General features: G+C 47.0%; 1 protein-coding gene across 4 annotated transcripts in view; it reads right to left on the bottom strand.

Annotated features, from left to right (window-relative positions):
* PCDH1 (protocadherin 1) overlaps positions 1-23,552 on the bottom strand; it is a 128,987-nt gene that overhangs the window by 42,466 nt on the left and 62,969 nt on the right. For all 4 annotated transcript variants that reach the window (XM_075131422.1, XM_075131421.1, XM_075131420.1 and 1 more), the window contains exon 4: positions 16,058-16,277. In XM_075131422.1, the coding sequence (XP_074987523.1) occupies positions 16,058-16,277 (220 nt within the window). The remainder of the gene's footprint in view (positions 1-16,057; positions 16,278-23,552) is intronic.

The following is a 23,552-nucleotide window of genomic DNA, read 5'->3' as shown; positions in this document are numbered from 1 at the left end:
AACCTCCTCTAGTGTCACTTCCATCTGTGACAATTCCTCAGATTTGTCACCTACAAAAGGGGTAGGTGGACACTGGGAAGACCCAAATGAGTGTTTGAACTATTGAGACTGTGAATCATAGAATCTCAGGGTTGGAAGGGACCTCAGGAGGTCATTTAGTCCAACCCCTTGCTCAAAGCAGGACCAACCCCCAATTTTTGGCCCAGATCCCTAAATGCCCCCCTCAAGGGTTGAACTCACAACCCTGGATTTAGCAGGCCAATGCTCAAACCACTGAGCTATCCCTCCCCCCGAAAGGAAGAAACCCTCTGCAGAGGGAGAAGCTGAGTGCCACAACCACGTTCCAAACTGAAGATAGAATAGGGGGAGGTAGGAAGTGACCTAAGGGAGACTGGTCTGTTGTAAAAGCTAGAGCTGACTGAATATCAACTCATCCCTTCCCCCTTGGGCCTTGCGCCAGGAGCTAGTGAAGAGGAAGGGCGTGGGTCCCCCTACACTTTTTCCTCTTCCTTCACCAGACCAGGGGAACCCATGGAGTCCAGTAGATGGTGGACTGTAACTTGGTCACTAGACCTTCAGATTGCCTGGCAAGGCCACCCCGAGACTCTGAGAGACTGTTGAGCCTTGGCTTGCTGGCCCCAAATGAACCCAGCTGCAAGTGCCCACGACGTATGCATGTTCACAACAGGGCTGAGGAGATCCTGAACTCTATTTCCTGGCTTCCATGACTTTACCTGGAAGAAGGTCCCATCACATGTCAGTCAGGCTCCACTTTTTCCAGCAGCTGCTGGGACACACACACACACACACACGATGCAGTGTTGAGGGTGTGACAGGCCAGGGCTCTGGGCAATCTCCTGTCACTTTGCTTTCCAGGTCATTATAAATGACTTGCATACAAATACTTAAAACATATATTAGCTATCTGTCTAAAATACTTACATGGTTCCCATGATTTTAGTGCCTGAGTTCCTCACAATCCTTATGGAAATAATATTGTTATACCCATTTACCAATGGGAAGCTGAGGCACAGAGAAATTAGTGACTTGCCCAAGGACACAGAGGGAATCAGTGGCTGAGTAAGGAATTGAGCCCATTTCTCCCAAGCTTCTGATCCACTGGGCCATCCTTCCTTTAGTCATATTTTGGCCTGTGTACCTGAAAAAACTGTATTGACTGTACTGAACTGGCTTCCCAATTACTTCAAAAATATATCAAAAGAATGTTATGATTGCTAACTCTTGCCTTTTTTAGGTGCAATAGATAGTTCAGTATATGTTGGATAGAGGACTGCATCAGTGAGATTCCAGTTTGACAAATCCAGGTAAAGAAATGCCTCCATTTTGACAGGTAAGCAGCTCTGATAGAGGGCTTTCTACTATTTAATAAGACATGGTGAAATTACTCCAAACAAGACTGCTACATGAGATTTAGCAATGGAGCTTCCAGGCAGTTAAACGAAGGGCCTGCAGGTTTGGGTGGAGCAACTGATATTGATCTTGGGAGATCAAGTCCGAGTGTAATGAGAGTGAAACTGGAGTTGCCTCTGACAGGTCCAGTAGAGAGGAGAACCAGTGCTGGCGAGACACGTTGGGGCTATTAATAACTCGGGCCTGGTTCCACTTGATCTTCAGTAGCACTCTGGGAAGGACTGTGATTGGGGGAAAAGGATAAAACAGCTAGGGTAGCAGAAAAGCAACTATGATACAGCCTGACAATTTTATTCTTTACTATTGTTTCAACTAATTGTAGCTTTGCAGCAAGCAAATTGATGACATTTTCTATTGGCCTTGTTTGGAAACAGGTCTATATGTTGGAAAATGCAAACCTGAGACACCATTCGTGACCTTGATATATTGCTGTGATGCTCTGTACCTCAGGGAAACACCCAGCACCCCAATGTTCATCCTTGTAAAATGATTGGGTGGTACCCAATGCAAAGTTTCTTATGTTGGGTGTCTTCAGAAGGCTCATGAAGCACTGAGCACTGTTGTTATAGTAATTGTTACAGTAATGTTATAGGTTATAGTTATGAGGCTGAAAATGTATCCTCATGGCTTAAAATAAGCCCAGGCAAAAACTCTCCAAGAGCAGAGAGGCAGTTCACACCTCATCAGGGCAGGTATCAGACAAACCCAGCCCAGCCTCAGAGGAACAAAGAACGCTGGCCTAGGCTGCAACAAAAGGATCTGTTCAAGTGAGTCGTCCCCCCTCTTCCTTTAGTCAGTATGGGACCGTGATGAGGTAATGCTCACCTGACTCTGAAGGGGGGTTGGGGGAAAGCCAAGAGGGAAGAAAGAACATGATAAAAGGGAGAGACGTTTGCCATGCTCTCTCTCTCTTCCACCTCCATCTACAAACACCACATCAAGTGACTGAAACGCTGATCAAAGGGGAGAGCCTGGCTGAAGAGCAACCATCCAGCCTGTGGTGAGAAGCATCTAAGTTTGTAAGGCATTGAAAGTGTTAAGATCAGTTTAGAATGCATTTTGCTTTTATTTCATTTCACCAAATTATCCTTTGACTTATAGTCACTTAACATCTATCTTTATAGTTAATACATTTGTTTGTTTATTCTACCTGAAGCAGTGTGTTTTGTTTGAAGTGTGTCAGAGGCCTCCCTTGGGAAACAAGCCTGATACATATCAATTTCTTTGTTAAATTGACAAACTCATATAAGCTTGCAGTGTCCAGAGGACATAACTGGACACTGCAAGATGGAGGTTCCTAGGGTTGTGTCTGGGACTGGAGGTATTGGCTAGTGTCATTCGGTTGCACAATCCAAGGAGCAGCTTACATGCCAGAGGCTGTGCGTGAACAGCCCAGGAGTGGGGGGTTCTCACAGCAGAGCATGGTAAGGCTGGCTCCCAGAGTCAAGGATTGGAGTCACCTAGCAGATCACCGGTCCGGATAACACCAGAGGGGAACTTCACAATTGCCACATGAAAGTAGGCATCTCTTAAATTGTAGGCAGTCCCCAGGATCTAGGGAGGCAATAATAGAAGCCCGGGTGATTGTGTGGAACTTTATCTTTTTGTTGAGCTGACACAGGTCCAAAATAGGTCTGAGACTGCCCTTTGGCTTGGGGATTAGGAAATAGGAGTAGAACCCCTTTCCTCTGAGACTCTGCGGAACCTCCTCTACAGCTGAAGGAGAGACTAAACCTCCTGAATTAAGAGTTTGCCATGAGAGTAGTCCCTGAAGACTGAAGGGGAGGGAGAGTGTGGTAGAACTGAACTGGAGGGTATATCTCACTTCCACATGGCTTAACACCCAATGGTCCTTAGTAATGCAGGACCAAGCACTGAGAAAGTGGGAAAGGCAGTTTGCAAATAAACAAAAATGGGGTCTAACATCCTGGGAACTGGTATGGCCTCCACTGCAGAAGCCATGGACCTGGCTGCTGAGTCCACTGAAACCAGTGCAGCTTGCAATGAAGCTCTTGCCACAGATTTCCCCTCATCCACTTACAAGAACTCCTGCCTAGTATCTTCTGGCAGCATGTCTCTAAACTTGAGCATGGTATCACAGACATTAAAATTATATTGGCTGAAGAGCACCTGCTGGTTGGCAATCCTAAATTGCAGCCTTCTCCTCCCCGAGTAGAATAAACTTTCCTGACAAACAGATCTAAATTTTTGCATCTTTTGATTCAGGGATTGCATCTTATAGAAGATGACATCATAGGACTGGAAGGGACCTGGAGAGGTCGTCTAGTCCAGTCCCCTGCACTCAAGGCAGGACTAAGTATTATCTAGACCCTTCTGACTGGTGATTGTCTAACATTCTGTGATAAATGAAGGGGGATGGGGGTTAAGCTCTGTTTTATGGATACCTAGCCAGCCAGTTAGCTATAAAGTCTCTCTTGGTGGCTGTTCTCCGCTTGCTTTACCTGTAAAGGGTTAACAAAGTCCCCCAGGTAAAGGAAAGGGACTGGGCACCTGACCAAAAGAGCCAATGAGAAGGCTAGAACTTTTTTAAATGGGGAAAAAATTTCCCCTTTGTGTCCGTTGTTGTTCTCTGGGAAAGAGGGGAACAGAGAGCAGTTATGCTATGAGAAGCTTTAAGCCAGGTATGATCATAGATCATACCTAGAAACACTTATTTGGAACCCCCAAATGTGTAAGTAAATCAGGAATGTTTAGAAGATGCAATTCGGTTTATTTCTGTTTATTTCTTATGGCTAGTGGACTCCTCTGTGCTATCCCCAGATGCTTTTGTTCTGCTTGTAACCTTCAAGCTGAACCTCAAGAGAGCTATCTTGATGTTTAATTTTTGTAATTGTTTCTTTTAAGATCTAGCAAAAAGCCTAAGTTCCAGATGTATTTTCTTTTTTTGTTTTTAATAAAATTTACCTTTTTTAAGAACAGGATTGGGGTTTTTGTGTCCTAAGAGGTTTGTGCACATGTTGTTTAATTAGCTGGGGACAACAGCTGATTTCCTTTGTTTTTCATTCTCAGTTCTTCCCTGAAGCAGGGAGTGAAAGGGCTTGAGGGTACCCCACAGGAAGGAATTCCCAACTGCACCTTTCTGGGTTCTCAAAAAAGGGAGGGGTTTTTTTGCATTTGGGTGGTGGCAGCATCTACCCATCCAAGGTTAGAGAGAAACTGTAACCTTGGAAGTTTAATACACCCTATTGGGATGAAGGGGTCTGCCAGAGTGCCTTAACGGGATCCATATTTGCCTCACTGAGAGGCAAGGTCACTCTGGAAGGATCTGCTGAGGCCAAAATATCTATCAGGAGGTGCAAGGATTCTTTCACTTCCTCCACCTGGATGCCCAGGCTTAAGGCCACCCTCTTTAACAATTCTTGGTGGGCCTTATAGTCATCTGGGGGAGGTGAAATGCCCCCTGATGAGCCTGTGTCATCAGGAGAGGATGAAGAGGGGGCCAGCATAGGCTCAGGCTGCTCTTCTTCCATCACTTGTCCAGTGGAGACCTCCTCATCCAGCTCTTGGCACCTGGTACTGGGCTCAGGAACAGGTTCAAGAACAGGAGGTACCTGGTGGGCAGATACTGCACACCTCTCCAAGGTGACTGAATAAGAATGCCTAAAATATAATCTAGAAAACATAGGGAAATCCCACAGATTCCAAAAAGGCAACTGGACAGGTGTAGGCCCCAAGTGACCTCCTGACCACCCACTTGATGGTACTCCTGCAGAAGGATCCCTTGCAGGGTAGTAGTGCTTCGACGGGGACTAGAGAAAGTGGCTCCAAGGTTGGGAAATGTAGGACCCAACCTCTGATTAATAGGAGGACAGCTCTCCTTCCGGTAGCCATGGAGGTGCTGCTACTGATGGTACCAGTGACTGAGGCCAAATCGCAAATCGCAGCATAGCAAGCATTGCGGGCTTCCCCCCTCAGTGGTACCAAAGGACAAGCCATCTGAGGCAAATGGGGCTGACACAGTAACGAGCACTACAGCAATGTTGTTGGAGCCCCTGTGTCCGGTGGTACCAAGAGTGCCGACTCCTGTACTGTTGGTGATACCGGCACTGAAAGTGACAAGAGATCATTGGTACTGAGCATGCTTTAGGCATTTGAGGCTGCCAGAAATTACTTGTGCAGTTCCACAGGTGCGGAAGGTGCTCCCTCAGGGCCTGGACTCAACAGTACCTGCCTCGATGCTGGAGTCATTGCTGCTGGTTTCTTGGGTGCTGGAGAAGAGGAGTGCTTGGACTTCAGCTGCACTATCCTCTTAACCCCATGCCTAGCAGACTTCGATGCCAGAGATCTTCTTTTGGTGGGCTGCTTGGAGGTCTTATGACTCTTCCTCGGCAATCGGGAGGGTGAGCCGTTTTGGAACTCAGGCAAAGTAGGAGGCACACTCCTAACTGACACAATATACTGACTGACCTGGCTCTGACAGAGGTCTCAAGCCTACCTCAATAAGTAAAAAATGTAGCCTGACTTCAGGATCCTATTTTATGAAAGGATTAAAGTCACTGCAGATCTGCACCATATACAGGGTCAAATTAAATGTATACCCCAAATTAAAAATCACACTAAGAGAATCAAAAAAGTGCCACTATGGCTAAACAAAGTAAAAGAAGTGGTTAGAAGCAAAAAGGCATCCCTTAACATTTGGAAGTTAAATCCTACTGAGGAAAATAGAAAGGAGCATAAACTCTGCAAGTCGTGTATAATTAGGCAGGCCAAAGACGACTTTGAAGAGTAATTAGCCGAAGACTTAAAGGAGCTTTCAAGGAAGATAAGGCCATTGCATAGAATCATAGAAGATTGGGGTTGGAAGAGACCTCAGGAGGTCATCTAGTCCAACCCTCTGCTCAAAGCAGGACCAACACCAACCAAATCATGCCAGCCAGGGCTTTGTCAAGCCAGGCCTTAAAAACCTCTAAGGATGGAGGTTCCACCACCTCCCTAGGTAACCCATTCCAGTGCTTCATCACCCTCCTAGTGAAATAGTGTTTCCTAATATCCAGCCTAGACCTCCCTCACTGCAACTTGAGACCATTGTTCCTTGTTCTGTCATCTGCCACCACTGAGAACAGCTGAACTCCATCCTCTTTGGAACCCCCTCTCAGGTTGAAGGCTGCTATCAAACCCCTCTCACTCTTCTCTTCTGCAGACTAAACAAGCCCAGTTCCCTCAGCCTCTCCAATTTGTCCACATCCTTTCTGTAGTGGGGGGGCCAAAACTGGATGCAATACTCCAGATGTGGCCTCACCAGTGCAGAATAGAGGGGAATAATCACTTCCCTCGATCTGCTGAAAATGCTCCTACTAGTGAAGCCCAGTATGCCGTTAGCCTTCTTGGCAACAAGGGCACACTGCTGACTCATATCCAGCTTCTCATCTACTGTAATCCCCAGGTCCTTTTCTGCAGAGAAGCTAAAAGAATTCTTTGCATCTGTCTTCACTGCAGAGGATGTGAGGGAGGTTCCCACACCTAAGCCATTCCTTTAAGGAATTGCTAACAGAATGCTGGGAATCATTAGGAAAGGGATAGATAATAAAACATAAAATATCATATTGCCTCTGTATAAATTCATGGTACACCCACACCTTGAATACTGCATGCAGATCTGGTCACCCCATCTCAAAAAAGATATATTGGAATTGGAAAAGAAACAAAAATTAAAAGGGGTGTGGAACAGCTTCCATATGAGGAGAGATGAATAAGACTGGACTTTTCAGCTTGGAAAAGAGATGACTAAGGGTGGATATGATAGAGGTCTATAAAATCATGACTGGGTGGAGAAAATAAATAAGGAAGTGTTATTTACTCCTTCTCATAACACAAGAACTAGGGGGACACCCAATGAAATTAATAGGCAGCAGGTTTAAAACAAACAATAGGAAGTATTTCTTCGCACAACGCACAGTCAACCTGTGGAACTCTTTAGTAGAAGATGTTGTGAAGGCCAAGACCATAACATGGTTAAAAAAAGAACTAGATAAGTTCATGGAGGATAGGTCCATCAATGGCTATTAGCTAGGATGGACAAGGATGGTGTCCCTAGCCTCTGTCTGCCAGAAGCTGGGAATGGGTGAGAGGGGATGGATCACTTGATGATTGCCTGTTCTGTTCATTCCCTCTGAAGCACCTGCATTGGCCACTGTCGGAAGACAGGATACTGGGCTAGATGGACCTTTGGTCTGACTCAGCATGGCCGTTCTTATCTAGGTAACAAATCTGAGGAACTGTCCCAGATTGAGGTGTCAATAGAGGAGGTTTTGGAACAAATCAATAAATTAAACAGTAATAAGTCACCGGACCAGACAGTATTCACCCACTCAAGGAACTCAAATATGAAATTACAGAACTACTAACTGTGGTATGTAACCAATCATTTTAATCAGCTTCTGTACCAGATGACTGGAGGCAGGGGCACTGGCATAGAGGGGGCCTAGGGGCCATGGCCCGCCCACTTTTTCAAAGTAGACAGACCTGGCCCATCTACCTTTTGACACGGGCTTGGCCCTTTGCCCCTTCTCTTCCCCCTGAGACCCCACCCCCTGGTCAGGCTAGAAGCTGGACCCCATCTGGGTAAGAGCAGCCTGCAGAGCCCAGGCAGCAGGGGGGAGCCCCTGACCCTCCATCTGCCTGGGGTGGGGATTCAGGGGGCAGGGACATGGGCTAAGGGCTTCTCTCAGGCCCTCACCCCACCCCAGGCAGGTTGATGGGACTGGGTTCCGTGGCCTGGCTTCAGCTTCCAGCTTGGCCAGGGGTGGCGCCTTAGGAGGAAGAGGAGCGGCAGGGGTGAGGCCATGGAGGGGGTGGGGACTCGGAGTACCCACACTTTTAGGCAGAATCAGTCGGCCCTGAGAGATAGCTAATGTGATGCCAATTTTTAAAAAGGTCCCAGAGGCAATCCTGGCAATAAAAAGGCTGGTAACCCTAACTTCAGGAGCAGGCAAATTGGTTGAAACTATAGTAAAGAAGAGAATTATCTGACACAGATAAAAACGATTTGTTGGGGAAGAGTAAACACAGCTTTTGTATAGGGAAATCATGCCTCACTGATCTATTAGAATTCCTTGCGGGGGGGGTCAAAAAAACATATGGACAAGTGTGATCTAATGGATACAGTATAGCTGGACTTTCAGAAGGCCTTTGACAAGGTCCGTTTCCAAAGGCTCATAAGCAAAGTAAGCTGTCATGGGATAAGAGGGAAGGTCCTCTCATGGATCAGTAACTGGTTAAAAGACAGGAAACAAAGGGTAGGAACAATTGGTCAGTTTTCAGAATGAAGCAAGGTGTCTGTACTGAGACATTGCTTTTCAACATGTTCATAAAAGCAGTAAACAGTGAGGTGGCAAAATTTGCAGACGATACAAAATTACTCAAGATAGTTAAGCAAAGCTGTCCAAAGCTTTTATACTGCTTGGACTCTCAGGGGCAAGGACTGATAAGCATAAGCAAATGATCCCCATGCTTGGACTAAATTAGCTCTAAAGGACATATAGAACTTGCTTATTATAGTAGCTTCTATTACTTTTTGAAACTTAAGACTGGAACTCATTTGTGTGTATATATGTTTACCAGCTTTAACCTTGTAAATAACTCTCTTATTTCCTTTGGCAACTACTTAATAAATCTTTAGACAGTTTATTATAGGATTAGCTACAAACTTTATCTTGGTTTGAGATCTAAAGATGCAATTAACTTGGGGTGTGTGACTGGGATTAACCTGAATATTGCTCTGATCCTTGATGTAAGGGACCATCTATCACAAAGGAAAGCTTACCTGGGTGGCAAGATAGACCAAAGTACCAGATTGGACTGTCTGTGACTCCATGTTAAGGCTGTTAAAGTGCTTGAGGAGTTTTCACTTGATAATTGGTTGGTGAAATCTAAGGGCATGTCTACACTACAAGTTTATATTGACCTATTTTAGGTTGACTTATAGCCACTGCAGTAATTACTGCAGCGGTTCACATCCACATCCTTCTGTTGGTGATGCACATCTTCACCAGGAGCACTTCTACTGACTTAAGAGGGGCAGTGTTGGGGGGGCTAAGAGCCTGGGCTCTCAGCTCCTTGCAGCTCCCCACCCCCCACCAGGAGCACAAGTCCCGTCAGGAGAGGGACAGCGTCCAATGTTCTCTCTTTTGGCAGGCCCAGTAATTCCATATCAACAACATGTAGCCACATACCACCCCAAGCAGGACTGCTAACACCCATAAAGCACAACACATAGCCACATGCTGCCCTGGGCAGGGTTATTAATACCCATGAGAAAAAGAAGAGGAAGAATCCTGAACCACCTGGAAACACACAGGCCAAATCCCAAAGGCCTTTTGGAGTGAGGAAACTAAGACAGGGATTTGGGTACAGGATATCTGTATATCTCTTGTGCTACCTAAGCGTTAAGTGTGTATGTATTTAGAAATGCCTTAGCTGTGTTTGTGTGTTATTTGCTTACACTTTCATGTAGTCCCCAAAGGGGAAAGCAGTACACTGGAAGACTGGCAGCTTCAGTTGTCCTCTGAGAGCATGCACGAGCTCTTGGGGATCTAAGGAAAGCCAGCACTGGTTTCAGGGCCCAGGCAATTGGTGTATCGGGTTGGCACCTGGAATGTGTTCCTGGAGGCCCATAGCCAGATTGACAGTGCCTATACTCTGCCCAGCCTAAGAAAGAGAGCTGGGAAAATAGTGGCTTTTTTAATTCACAGGCAATTCTACGCCCCCCTCCCCCCCCAAAAAAAGTTTTGTTTTGGATCGAACTTAAAACCAAAATGTTCTGAATTTTCAGTAAATCAAAACATTTTGAGTGAGATTGAAATTAAACATTTCAATTGCCTCAGTTTTGTAAGGATGCAGGGAATAAAACCTAGGTACGCAGAGCCTGGGGTGGCTGATATTCCCACCATACCAGCAGAAGGCCCTGCAGAGGCACAGCCAGGAAGCGGTGTGAATAGGCGTTGCAGGAACTACCACCCACGAGACCCAGAGTGACAGTACCCTGCAGTCCTCTGATTGGCCAAGTGCCCCTACTTAACCCCAGGTGTTGGCCCAGGAAGTTGTCTGAGCAACCACATAGACCTTGTGTGACGTTATTGACAGAATCTGTAACTGTATAGATCGTTGTTGCAACCAAAGTCCTGTAGCGGCTCCAAATCTTGTAAAAAGGGGGTCAAATAAGGTGTCTAAGACAAGGTTATGGTTTTCTTGCTATGATTATGCAATCTGTATATGTGTATCATTTTTGTAGTTGAAGTTATGCATATTGTCTCTATACTGTCTGTATTTCAAACTTATGCAATGCTTCTGGGTGACACCCCAGACAAATTGGTGTCAGCTCTGCCTAGCCTGACACCAAGGACCATCAGCTATACGATTGACCCACTGAGAGAAGGCAGACATGCCTTGTGACTGAGCAAGGTATGCAGGGACATGCCTATGGACAGAACTCTGAGGTTTTTCCAGGCCATGTGATGGACAGCTTGTCCTTGGGACAAAGAAAGAAAGACCACATGGCAAGAGACTATAAAAAGCTGCTGCAGCTTCTCCATCTTGTCTTCAACCCTGCTTCTTACCTCTGGAGGGACTTTGCTACAAACGGAAGCTCTACACAAAGGACTGATCATAGAATATCTCAGGGTTGGAAGGGGCCTCAGGAGGTCATCTTTTTGTTCCTAATAAGCTTCTTTTTATTATCCTTAATTCTGCTAGCCACAGATTTCTCTTTGTGTCCATTTGCTTCCCTTATCAATTTTCTGCAATTCCTAACTTCTGATTTATATTCGTTACTATCAACATCCCCTTTCTTCCATTTGTTTGAAATATTTCCTTTTTTTATTGCTGCCTTTTCTTCTCCACTAATCCCCGGGTAGTTTTTTAACCAATTTGGCATTCTTCCTAAATTGTGGGATTGTGGCTTTTTGGGCATCTAGTAAAGTGTTCTTAAACAATTCCCAGCCTTTCCTTACCAGAGCAAGTTTCAATATTATGGGAACAGATGTCTTCAGAGTGAGCAAGGGAGCTGGCAGCCTTACAGGTAAGTAATGCAGGGGTCCCCAGCTCAGTATTTCACACTCTACCAGATGACAGCACTGCAGAGTGCTGGATAGGAAGTGGGGGACATCCTAGTCAGGTACTAAAGGTACCAACCAATTGTGTTACCAGGGAAGATGGCATATGTCAATGCCAAAATACTGTAGAGCTCTCCCTCAACAGCCTACTAAATCTTTTTGGAAAGGCTCATGCAGCCTTTGCAACTCAGAACTTCACTGCAGCTTACACGGTAGGAGGTGTCCAATAAGGAAGGATCCAAAAGTGTCTGTGATAACCAAATAAGGGATGACTTACAGAAGAAAAGACACAACTACCATGCAGTTTGCCTTCCAGCAGAAGAGATATCAAAAGATGATCATCCACCCATCAGATCTCTTAGGCTTTGAACAGTCTCCTGGGGAAAATGGTGAAGACCCATCATTTTGAACATTTACTACTAGACTAGATAAAACTCTAGAAAATGTACAATAGGGTGCAGTCCTGCACCTGCCACAGATGATAAGCTGTGTGGGATCTAATAATAGTGTTTCTCCAGCATTAACTTCTCATTCTGTGGGCAAGAATGGCCTATGCTTCCAAGATCTCAGAAACAAAACTAGATTTCCCTGTATGGCCCTTGTTGAGTTGGCACTGTTAGAGGACTAGCTGGAGAAACTGAATGAGCCGATTCAAAGTCATGATGATATCTGCTCCATAGGACTCCTTAATTTGGGTCACACTACTAGTCTGAGCTATGAAATTCCTAATGGATCAGATCTTAATATGCTAGCCTCACCAGAGGAATCTCTAGCTAATTATCATGAAGTAAGGTAGCAGTGTAACTAGGTACCTTTCAAGCTACAGATCCCTTTGCCTGGTTCCACAGTCACCCAGTGTATCGCCTAGGTGGATCAGAATTTTTGACCCTATTCTCATATTCTCTGTTGATATAATTATCTTTGTGAGACAATCTGAAGAACATAGAGACAGGCTAGAGTTAATGTCAGAAGAATCAGTGGAGCCCTGGCCTCTCACTCTTTCTGCACTGCATCAAGTTTGTGTGTGTACCAGCAGCTGCAGGAAACAGGGGAGCCTGACTAACATGTGAGGGGAGCTTGACCCAGGCCAGGTGATGATGGCCACAAAATACAGTTCTGTATCTCTTCAGCCCTGTTGTGTATGTGAACATGGCGTGTGCATGCATGTGTGTGTTGGCAAGCACGTATGTGTGGTGTGCATGTGTGTGTGTGTGCACACCTGGCTGCTGTCCATGGCAGTGAGCATGTTAGTGAAGGCACCTTACTATAGGAGGGAGAGGAAAAGTTTATGAGCAGAGACTGATATTTTCAGCTTTCAGGGGAGTCATGTTCAGGTACTTCAGTCAGAGGATGTGCCTCCTTTGTGCAGGGCACTACCCGGGACGAGTGTCCCCTGTCCTGTCTATGGTCTAGCTCAGGGTTTTCAAACTTTTTTCTGGCAACCTAGTTGAAGAAAATTGTTGATTCCTGTGCCCCAGTGGAGCTGGAGATGAGGGGTTTGGGATGTGGGAGGGGTTCAGGGCTCGAGCAGAGGGTTGAGGTATGGGGGTGAGGGCTGAGGGATGGAGTCGGGAATGAGGGGTTCAGGGTGTGGAAGGGGCTCTGGCCTGGGGCAGGGGGTTGGGGTGTGGGAGGGGGTCAGGGCTCTGGGCTTGGGGTGGAGACTCTGGGCTGGGGATGAGGGGTTTGGGGTGCAGGAGGGGGCTCCAGGTTTGGGGGGGCTCAGGGCTGGGGCAGGGGATTGGGGTGCAGTAGGGGGTCAGGGCTCTGGGGTGGGGCAGGGGATGAGGGGTTTTGGGTGCAGTAAGTGGCTTTGGGTTGGGGGGGGCTCAGGATTGGAGCAGGGGATTGGGGCATGGGGTTGGGGAGTGGACTTACTTCAGGCAGCTCCCAGTCAGCGTTGCAGTGGGGTCTTCCTGCCTCTTCTGGCACCACGGACCACACTGCGGCCCAGAAGTGGCCAGCAGCAGCTCCAACTCCTAGGCGGAGGCATGCAAGCGGCTCTCACGTGCAGGCACCACCTCCCCACCCCCCAGCTCCCATTGGCTGGGAACCAGTGGAAGCTGGTGCTTGAGGCAGGGGCAGCATGCGGTGCAGGGGCATGTGCAGAGCCTTGTGGCCCCCCAACCTAGGAGCTGGCTGCAACCCAGTGCCTTACATTCCGTGACCCAGTACTGGGTCACAACCCGCAGTCTGAAAACCACTGGTCTAGCTCACTCCTTGCACTCTGATCCCCTGCTGAGAACTGAATATCTCAGAGATCAACAACATAGTGGGGTCTAAATTATCTCCCTCTGCTGGCTAGTCAAGGGGTCTCTCCAATAGCATGCTGACAGCTTTGCTGGAGCTGAAACTGACCTGAACAGGATTAATCATCAAGAAGGGAAAAAGAGTCCAGAATAGTCAGAATCCCAGAGGCTAAAGGCAGTTGCAGGTCTAACTAGCCAGAGGAAGGACTGTGTGGCTAAAGCACAGGGCCAAGATTCTGTTGCTGACACTGCAGCCTGACCATGTCACCTCCTCTTGCTGAGCCTCAGTTTCCCCACCAAAATCTTCCCTGGCAGATGCCATATGCTGTCAGTGGGAACTCTACTCTGCTGCTTGTTTCAGCCTTCTGTGAGTCCCCATCTGTCCCTTGTTCTCTCTCTCCTTCCTTCATCTCCTCCTCTGTCCAGCTCCAGTCTCTCCTCCTTTCCTATTCCCTCCTCTGTTTTCACACGGCCTTCATCCTATCCAGAACACTGTCATTATTGATGACACTCAGTCATTGCTCACCCAACTGACACGGTGTCATATCAGAATTCTCCTCACAGGTCCCTCAACAGTCCCTTCCACTCACCCAGCTGTTACCTGAGGGTTATTACACAGCATACGCAAGAGATCCCAAGAACCCCATCAGCCAGGCCCCAGACCTCCCCTTTCTCCCTTTTTTCCAGGCTGAATGTTTTTCCTCTTTGGGAGGAAGTGGTCTGTATGAAATTCCCACAGATAGAGGGGGAGCTTTATGCCATTTTAGCACATCCTGGATTCAGGGGCCACTTCAGTCCTAGAGATTGCTCTAACTTGGTCTGGCTGCTCCTGCTGGGTTCATTGAGCAGCCCAGAATAGCTGGAGCATAGTGCACTCCAGCCATATCCTCTCAGACCCCTGTCCCAGAAACTGATAAGGAGGGATTTGAGGCACATTCCACCAGGCCTTTGCCACCATGCAATCCCCATCACACCAAGGGTATTCCCAGTGGAGAGATCTAGTGGCTTTCCAACCCCCTAGGCTGCCTGTGGGCCCCCCCCCCCCACAGGCTTTGGCCACAGCAAGTGCCCAGCAATGTGCTCGCGCAGATGCCCTTTATCTACCCTGTCCCAAGTAAGAGAACCCCTGTTTATTTCCATCTCTCCCAGCACTAGGAAAATTCACAACGACAATTTTCCTGCCCTGCTCTTTCCCAAAGGTTTCTCTGCAGCTTAATGAGAGGCCTCATTTCAGAGGAAAACTCCTGTATGTCAGAATGCAGACGGCAGAGTAAGGAAGGTATTGGGCACATGGCCAGAGCCTGGGCAGGAGGAGGCAACTTAGCCTGACAGAAGATAGCCTGGGGAAGTGGTTAGTTGGAGACAGACAGACCCCTGGCACTCGGAGGGCCAAAGACAGTGCCCATGCCATGCCTGAGATGGAGAAGAGGCAGATGATCTGCGGTGGGAGCGAAGAAACATTTTTGATGGGACCATAAAAAAAGAGTTAGGCTGTTATGGCGAACAAACTCAATGGAAAGCCCTGATGCCTTTGGGTTTGCCACAATCATACTGCACCATGTCCCCTCTTCTTCCAAGGTCTATTGTTATCCCAAGGTTGGTCCTTTTGTATTCTCCCTCTCTGCCACTATAAAGGCTCCCATGGCTTCAATATCCACCTCTACACCAAGGAATCCCATAGGCCCTCTCCACTCCATCTTGTTTCTACCCCAACTGCTCCTCTGAGTCTGTTTAAACAAGAGTCTGGGACCCAGTTTTAACATATAACATATAACTGTACATGCTAGTCTAGACACTCCCCTGGCCTTTGTTCCAAGACACAAAGAGTTGTGATTTGCCCATGGGCTCAGTCACAAACTGTATCATAGAATCATAGAATATCAGGGTTGGAAGGGACCTCAGGAGGTCATGTAGTCTAACCCCCAAGATCTCCCCTCCAACTATCCTCCATGATGTTCTACTGACAACTCAAATCAAAGCCTTCTGGTTCCCCTTCTTCCTGTGCCATATCAGCCCCAGGCATCCCTTTAACTCCTTTACTCCTACCTCTAAAGTCCTGTTTTCTCCTTTCTTCCTCTCCAGTGACCACCTTTCTGAGCCCCTTCTCATCCTTGGTGGTCTCTTGCCTTCAGAACTGTGACTTTCTCTGGCCTCCCTGCCTCACGCTGTCCAAGGCTGTCCCAACATGGCTACTAACCCTCCCACCTATCCCTCCTCCATGGGATGCAGATTTGCAAGGCTTTGAAGTGCCTGCACCAAGACAATCTGCAGGAAGGAGGCTGACATGCATGCAGCAGGCTCTCTTACCGTTCTCAGGGTGCTCCATCTCCCCAATACTACCGTCGGGTGTGGTGCGCTCATAATGATCCTCAGGAAGAGCTAGTGGCCCAATCCGGGGCCCTGATGAGGACTTGCTGCTGGGCGTCTCTGACTCTTCTAGCCCGCTGTCATAGTAACTATGTTGAGAGGGGTCCTGCAAGTCCTGTGCCTGATTAGCTGCAGAGAATGTCACTCGGCGATGAGGTAACTGCAAAGCAGAAAAGAAGAGATAAGAGGGGATACCAGCCACCCACAGGGAGTGATCAGGACTGGTTATGAAACCTGACCTCCCCAGCAAAGCACTGAGGACAAAGAACCACAGCTTTCTCTTGACCCTAAGCCCTGCCAACTGAAAAAAATCTTTCATTTCATGAGCCCCCCAATGGACAACATCTCCAACCTCAGAGTATCCCCACTCCCCTCCCAAAAAAAAGTGTCACCTCCCCTCATCTCAGGTGTCTCTCCTTGACTGACACCATCACTCACCTCAGGGGTCTTTCCGGTTTTCACCAAAGAAATCTGCCCCCCAACAGACATGATCTCTCACCTCAGAGTCCACCCTCCAATTTACACCATCTCAGAAACACCCCACCACCCAACAGACATCATCTCCTATTTCAGAGCTCCATGGAATCACCCCCTCACCTCCCTTACTACCATATCACCTCAGAGAACCCCCAATTGACATAATCTCTTACCTCAGAACCGTCCCTGACTAGCAGTCCTCCAGCTAACATCATCTCTCATCTCACAGTCCCACACAGGAATTACATTACACCAACTCTTATCTCAGAGCCAACTCCTTCCACAACAGACACAATCTCCAACTCAGAGGAACCCCAGCAGAGTTCCACAGAACAGGGTGCCAGAACTGCCTGATCTTTGACTACCCAGCTGACACAATCTCACACCTCAAAGTCCCATTCACACCTGACACCACCTCTAACCTCAGGGGTCTTCCCTCAACTAAAACCATCTCTCATCTCAGAGACCCTGATTGACATAAACTCATAGACTTTAAGGCCAGAAAGGACCATCATGATCATATAGTCTGACCTCCTTCACTTCAGAGGCCACAGAAACTCACTCACCCACTCCTGTGATAGGACCATAATCTCTGGATGAATGCTGGAAGTCCTCAAATCTTGATTTAAAGACTGCAAGTGACAGACAATCCATCATTTACTCTACTTCAAACCAGCAAATTAAGAGTGCCCTATGATACAAAGGAAGGCAAAAAAACCCCAGGGTCTCTGCCAATCTAACCTAGGGAAACACTCCTTCCTGACCTCAAATATGGGGATCAGTTAGACTCTGAGCCTGTGAATGCAACCCACCAGCCAGACACCTGGGAAAGAATTCTTTATACTCAGAGCCCTCCCCAGTGTCCCAATTCCAGCTGTTGGAAATATTTACTGATCTCTTACCTCAACCCGCACTGACACCAACACCCATCTCAGAGTCCCCCAAGTGATACCAACTCTTACTTCAGTGCAAACCTTACTATTGATACCATCTCTTACCGTAGAGCAACCCTTCCTGACTGCTACCAACTCTCTCCTCAGAGCAACCTTGCGATTGATACCAACCCTCACCTCAGTGCAATCCTCCCCTGATACCAACATTCAAATCAGAGGGCACCCCGGATTGACACCACTTCTCACCTCAGTACAATACCCTTGATCGATTCCAACTCTCACCTCAATGCAACCCCCAGCTGACACCAACTCACACCTCAGAGTAACCCCCCAATTTATACCAACATTCACATCAGAGGGCACCAACTGATACCACCTCTCACCTCAACACAATCACCTTGATTGATTCAAACTATCACATCAGTGCAATTCCCCTCCATCCCAATCGATACCAACTCTAACCTGAGCACTACCCCCTGATTGACAGCAACAGTCACATGAGAGAAATCCCCAGGATTTATACCAACTCTGACCTTGGAGCAACTCCCCAATTAATACCAACTCTCAACTCAGAGAAACCGCCCTCATTTATGCCACCCCCTCTCAGGGCAACCCCACATTTCACACTAATTCTCATCTTAGGAGAACTGCCCCCCCCCCCACTTGATACTAACTCTGACCTCAGAGCAACCCTTCTGATTTACACCACCTCTCACCTTACAGCAGGCCCCTGATTGACTCAAACTTTCATTTCAGAGCAACCTTCCAATTGATATTAACTCTCATCCCAGCACAACCCCAAAATGATTTAAATTCTCGCCTCATTGCAACCCCCTTGACTGATACCAGTTCTCCCCCCACCCCGATTGACAGGAACTCTGAACACTGAGCAACCCCTATAATTGATACCAACTATCACCTCAGAGAACACACACCCAGCTGACATCAACTATCACAGCAGAGTAACACACAACCCCAGTTGGTACCAACTCTCACCTCAGATTAACCCCAACTGACATCAACTCTCAGCTCAGAGCAACCCCCGGATCATTAAAACTATCACCTCAGCACAACCCCCCACAGATACAAAAAATCTCACAGCAGAGAACCCCCCTGCCCCAATTGATACCACCTCTCACATCAGTACAACCAACTTGATCGATGCCAACTTTCCCCTCATCACAGCCCCCAATCAATATCAGCTCTTACCACAGAGCAACCTCCTGAATGATACCAATTCACAATTCAGAGAAACCCCCCACAATTTATACCAACTCTTACCTCAGAGCAACCCCCCGATTGTCACCAACTCTCACCTCAGCACAATCTCGTCCCCATTGATACCAACTCTGATCTCAGTGTAACCTCAGCCACTGATACCAATTCTTACTTCAGAGTGCTCCTCCCGATTGATAACACCTGTCACCTAAGCGCAACACCCTCAGTAGTGCTTAGGTGACAGGTGTTATAAGAAGTATAAAAATATTGCTCAGGCATGCAGGAAGGCCAAATCACACTTGGAGTTGCAGCTAGCAAGAGATGTTAAGAGTAACAAGAAGGATTTCTTCAGGTATGTTAGAAACAAGAAGGTCAGGGAAAATGTGGGCCCCTTACTGAATGGGGGAGGCAACCTAGTGACAGAGGATGTGGAAGAAGCTAATATACTCAATACTTTTTTTGCCTCTGTCTTCATGAACAAGGTCAGCTCCCAGATTACTGCACTGGGCAGCACAGTATGGGGGAGAGGTGACCAGTCCTCTGGAGAAAGAAGTGGTTCAGGACTATTTAGAAAAACTGGATGAGCACAAGTCCATGGGGCCAAATGCACTGCATCTGAGGGTGCTAAGGGAGTTGGAAAATGTGATTGCAGAGCCATTGGCCATTATCTTTGAAAACTCATGGCAATCAGGGGAGGAGCTGCATGACTGGAAAAAGGCTGATGTAGTGCCCATCTTTTAAAAAGAGGAGAAGAAGGAGGATGTGGGGAACTACAGGCCAGTCAGCCTTGCCTCAGTCCCTGGAAAAATCATGGAGCAGGTGCTCAAGGAATCAGTTTGAAGCACTTAGAGGAGAGGAAAGTGATCAGGAACAGTCAGCATGGATTCACCAAGGGCAAGTCATGCCTGACTGATCTAATTGCCTTCTATGATGAGATAACTGGCTCTGTGGATGAGGGGACAGCAGTGGACGTGTTATTACTTGACTTTAGTAAAGCTTTTGATACGGTCTTCCACAGTATTCTTGCCAGCAAGTTAAAGAAGTATGGGCTAGATGAATGGACCATAAGCTGGATAGAAAGCTGGCTAGATCATTGGGCTCAACGGGTAGTGATCAATGGCTCCATGTCTAGTTGGCAGCCGGTATCAAGCAGAATGCCCCAAGGGTCGGTCCTGGGGCCGGTTTTGTTCAATATCTTCATTAATGATCTGGAGGATGGCCTGGATTGCACCCTCAGCAAGTTTGCAGATGACACTAAACTGGGAGAAGTGGTAGCTATGCTGGAGGGTAGGGATAGGATACAGAGGGACCTAGACAAATTAGAGGATTGGAAGTGATCATTCCCCTCTATTTGGCATTGGTGAGGCCTCATCTGGAGTACTGTGTCCAGTTTTGGGCCCCACACTACAAGAAGAATGTGGAAAAATTGGAAAGAGTCCAGTGGAGGGTAACAAAAATGATTAGGGAGCTGGAGCACATGACTTATGAGGAGAGGCTGAGGGAACTGGGATTATTTAGTCTGCAGAAGAGAAGAATGAGGGGCAATTTGATAGCTGCTTTCAACTAGACTCATAGAATATCAGGGTTGGAAGGGACCTCAGGAGGTCATCTAATCTAACCCCTGCTCAAAGCAGGACCAATCCCCCATAGTTGCCCCAGATCCCTAAACGGCCCCCTCAAGGATTGAACTCACAACCCTGGGTTTAGCAGGCCAATGTTCAAACCACTGAGCTATCCCTCCCCCCCCATCATAGACTTTAAGGTCAGAAGGGACCATTATGATCGTCTAGTCCAGGGGTCTCAAACTCAAATGACCACGAGGGCCACATGAGGACTAGTGCTTTGGCCCTCACTGACACACCCCCCCTTGCCCCCGGCCCCGCCCCCCCTCCACCTCTTCCATGAGGCCCCACACCTGCCCTGCTTCTTCCCACCCTGTCCCGCCCCCATTCCAACCCCTTCATAGAATATCGGGGTTGGAAGGGACCTCAGGAGGTCATTTAGTCCAACCCCCTGCTCAAAGCAGGACCAATCCCCGACTAAATCATCCCAGCAAGGGCTTTGTCAAGCCTGACCTGAAAAACCTCTAACGAAGGAAATTCCACCACCTCCCTAGGTAACGCATTCCAGTGTTTCACCACCCTCCCAGTGAAAAAGTTTTTCCTAATATCCAACCTAAATCTCACCCACTGCAACTTGAGACCATTACTCCTTGTTCTGTCATCTCCTACCACTGACAACAGTCTAGAGCCATCCTCTTTGGAACCCCCTTTCAGGTAGTTGAATCCCCCCTCATTCTTCTCTTCTGCAGACTAAACATCCCCAGTTCCCTCAGCTTCTCCTCATAAGTCATGTGTTCTAGTCCCCTAATCATTTTTGTTGCCCTCTGCTGGACTCTTTCCAATTTTTCCACATCCTTCTTGTAGTATGGGGCCCAAAACTGGACACAGTACTCCAGATGAGGCCTCACCAATGTTGAATAGAGGGGAACAATCACGTCCCTTGGTCTGCTGGCAATGCCCCTATTTATACACCCCAAAATGCCATTGGCCGCCTTGGCAACAAGGGCACACTGTTTACTCATATCCAACTTCTGATCCACTGTAACCCCTAGGTCCTTTTCTGCAGAACTGCTGCCAAGGCATTCGGTCCCTAGTCTGTAGCGGTGCATTGGATTCTTCCATCCTAAGTGCAGGACTCTGCACTTGTCCTTGTTGAACCTCATCAGATTTCTTTTGGCAAAATCCTCCAATTTGTCAAGGCTCCTGTTCTTTTTGCAGATACAGACTAACACGGCTGCTACTCTGAAATGTATCATTCTTGTATCTGAAGCTAGAAATATGAACTATTAGTCTGAAGTCATATTGTAACTATGCAAAGTGTGGACCATAAATGGAGGCTTGGAATGTTGATGGCTCCTATTAATTAGGACAATTGGTTGTAAATGGCTGTTTATTTGTAAGCCTTCCTGTGTCCGTTGGTGCCAGCCAGTGAGTAATGAAGTCTCTCAGAGCATGTGAACATGTCACATGATGCTGGAATCCATCTTAAACCTGGTGCTTTTCCATTTAGAAGGAAGGGTGGGAACCCAGAGAGATTAAAAGGATTCCCGCCTTGTGCCAAAGACACAAAAGGGGGTGGAACAGAACAAAGGGGGCTGCCAGTCATGAGAAATCCCCTAGTTACCACCTGAGCTGGAACTAACAAGAACTGTAGCAGGGGAAAGGATTGGGCCCAGACTAAGGAGTCTAGTCTGTGAAAGAAGCTTATTGGAACGTCTCTGAGGGTGAGATTTACCTGTATTCAGTTTCTTAAATGTATTAGGCTTAGATTTGCATGTTTTGTTTTATTTTGCTTGGTAACTTACTTTGTTCTATCTGTTATTACTTAAAACCACTTATATCCTACTTTTTATACTTAATAAAATCACTTTTGTTTATTAATTAACCCAGAGTAAGTGATTAATACCTGGGGGAGCAAACAGCTGTGCATATATATCAGTCTTATAGAGGGCAGACAATTTATGATTTTACCTTGTATATGTTTTATACAGAGTAAAACAGATTTATTTGGGGTTTGGATCCCATTGGGAACTGGGTGTCTGGGTGCTGGAGATAAGTGACTTACTGAGCAGTTTTTGATTAATGTCTGCAGCTTTGGGGGCGTGGACCAGACCTGGGTCTCTGTTGCAGCAGACTAGTGTGTCTGGCTCAACAAGGCAGGGTTCTGGTGTCCCAAGCTGGCAGTGGAAAACAGGCTCAGAGATAATTCCAATACGCCAGGTGACAGTCCCAAGGGGTTCTCTGTGTCTGAACTTGTCACAGTCTTCATGACAGTTAACAGACATAGAGTAGTGCAGGATCCATCCCTTCTCACAAAGATGCTGGGGTGCAGAGCAAAGAGCTGTTGAAAAAATGCTGCAAAAGAAAGCCAGAAGCCCATGGAGTGCTGGAACAGAAAGCAATGCATCACGGGACATTTAGCACTGTCCCAACATGCGCCGCGATCTGCTCCATCGTCCCACAACATCTAGCGACAGAAGGATTGTGGGATAGGTACCCACAGTGCATTGCTCACACTGATGATGGTCCCCCCCACTGTGGACGCAATCTGCCAACAGAGGGAGAAAGTATGAACATGAAATTGTGATTTTTATTATGTTGACTTTTGGGTGTCACATCACTTTTGTCGACACAAATTGGTAGTGTAGACATGGCCTAACTCTCACCTCGGAACCACTGCCTCTGATTGACACTAAGTCTCACCTCAGCACAATTCCCCCTCCTCCCCAAAACTAACTCTCACCACAAAGCCAACCCACCCCTCTTAAATGGGAATTAAAAGGAACAAGTCACAACAATGAAATGCCTACAAGCTGTATGGAAACTTTTTTAAAAGGCCATAATAGAGGCTCATATTAAATGCATACCCCACATAATGATGGGTCTAAATTAGCTGTTACTACTCAAGAAAGAGATCTTGGAGTCATTGTGGATAGTTCCCTGAAAACATCCACTCAGTGTGCAGTGGCTGTCAAAAAAAGAACAGAATGCTGGGAATAATTAAGAAAGGGATAGATAATAGGACAGAAAATATCATGTTGCCTCTATATAAATCCATGGTACTCCCACATCTTGAATACTGTGTACAGATGTGGTCGCCCCATCTCAAAAAAGATATATTGGAATTGGAAAAGGTTCAGAAAAGGGCAAGAGAAATTATTAGGGGTATGGAACGTCTTCTGTATGAGGAGAGATTAATAAGACTGGGACTTTTCAGCTTGGAAAAGAGACGGCTAAAGAGAGATATGATTGAGGTCTATAAAACCATGACTGGTGTAGAGAAAG

The sequence above is a fragment of the Caretta caretta genome, chromosome 8 (genome assembly GCF_965140235.1).
Source record: "Caretta caretta isolate rCarCar2 chromosome 8, rCarCar1.hap1, whole genome shotgun sequence".
Classification (NCBI taxonomy): domain Eukaryota; kingdom Metazoa; phylum Chordata; order Testudines; family Cheloniidae; genus Caretta; species Caretta caretta.
This window is presented reverse-complemented; position numbering and strand designations above follow the sequence as displayed.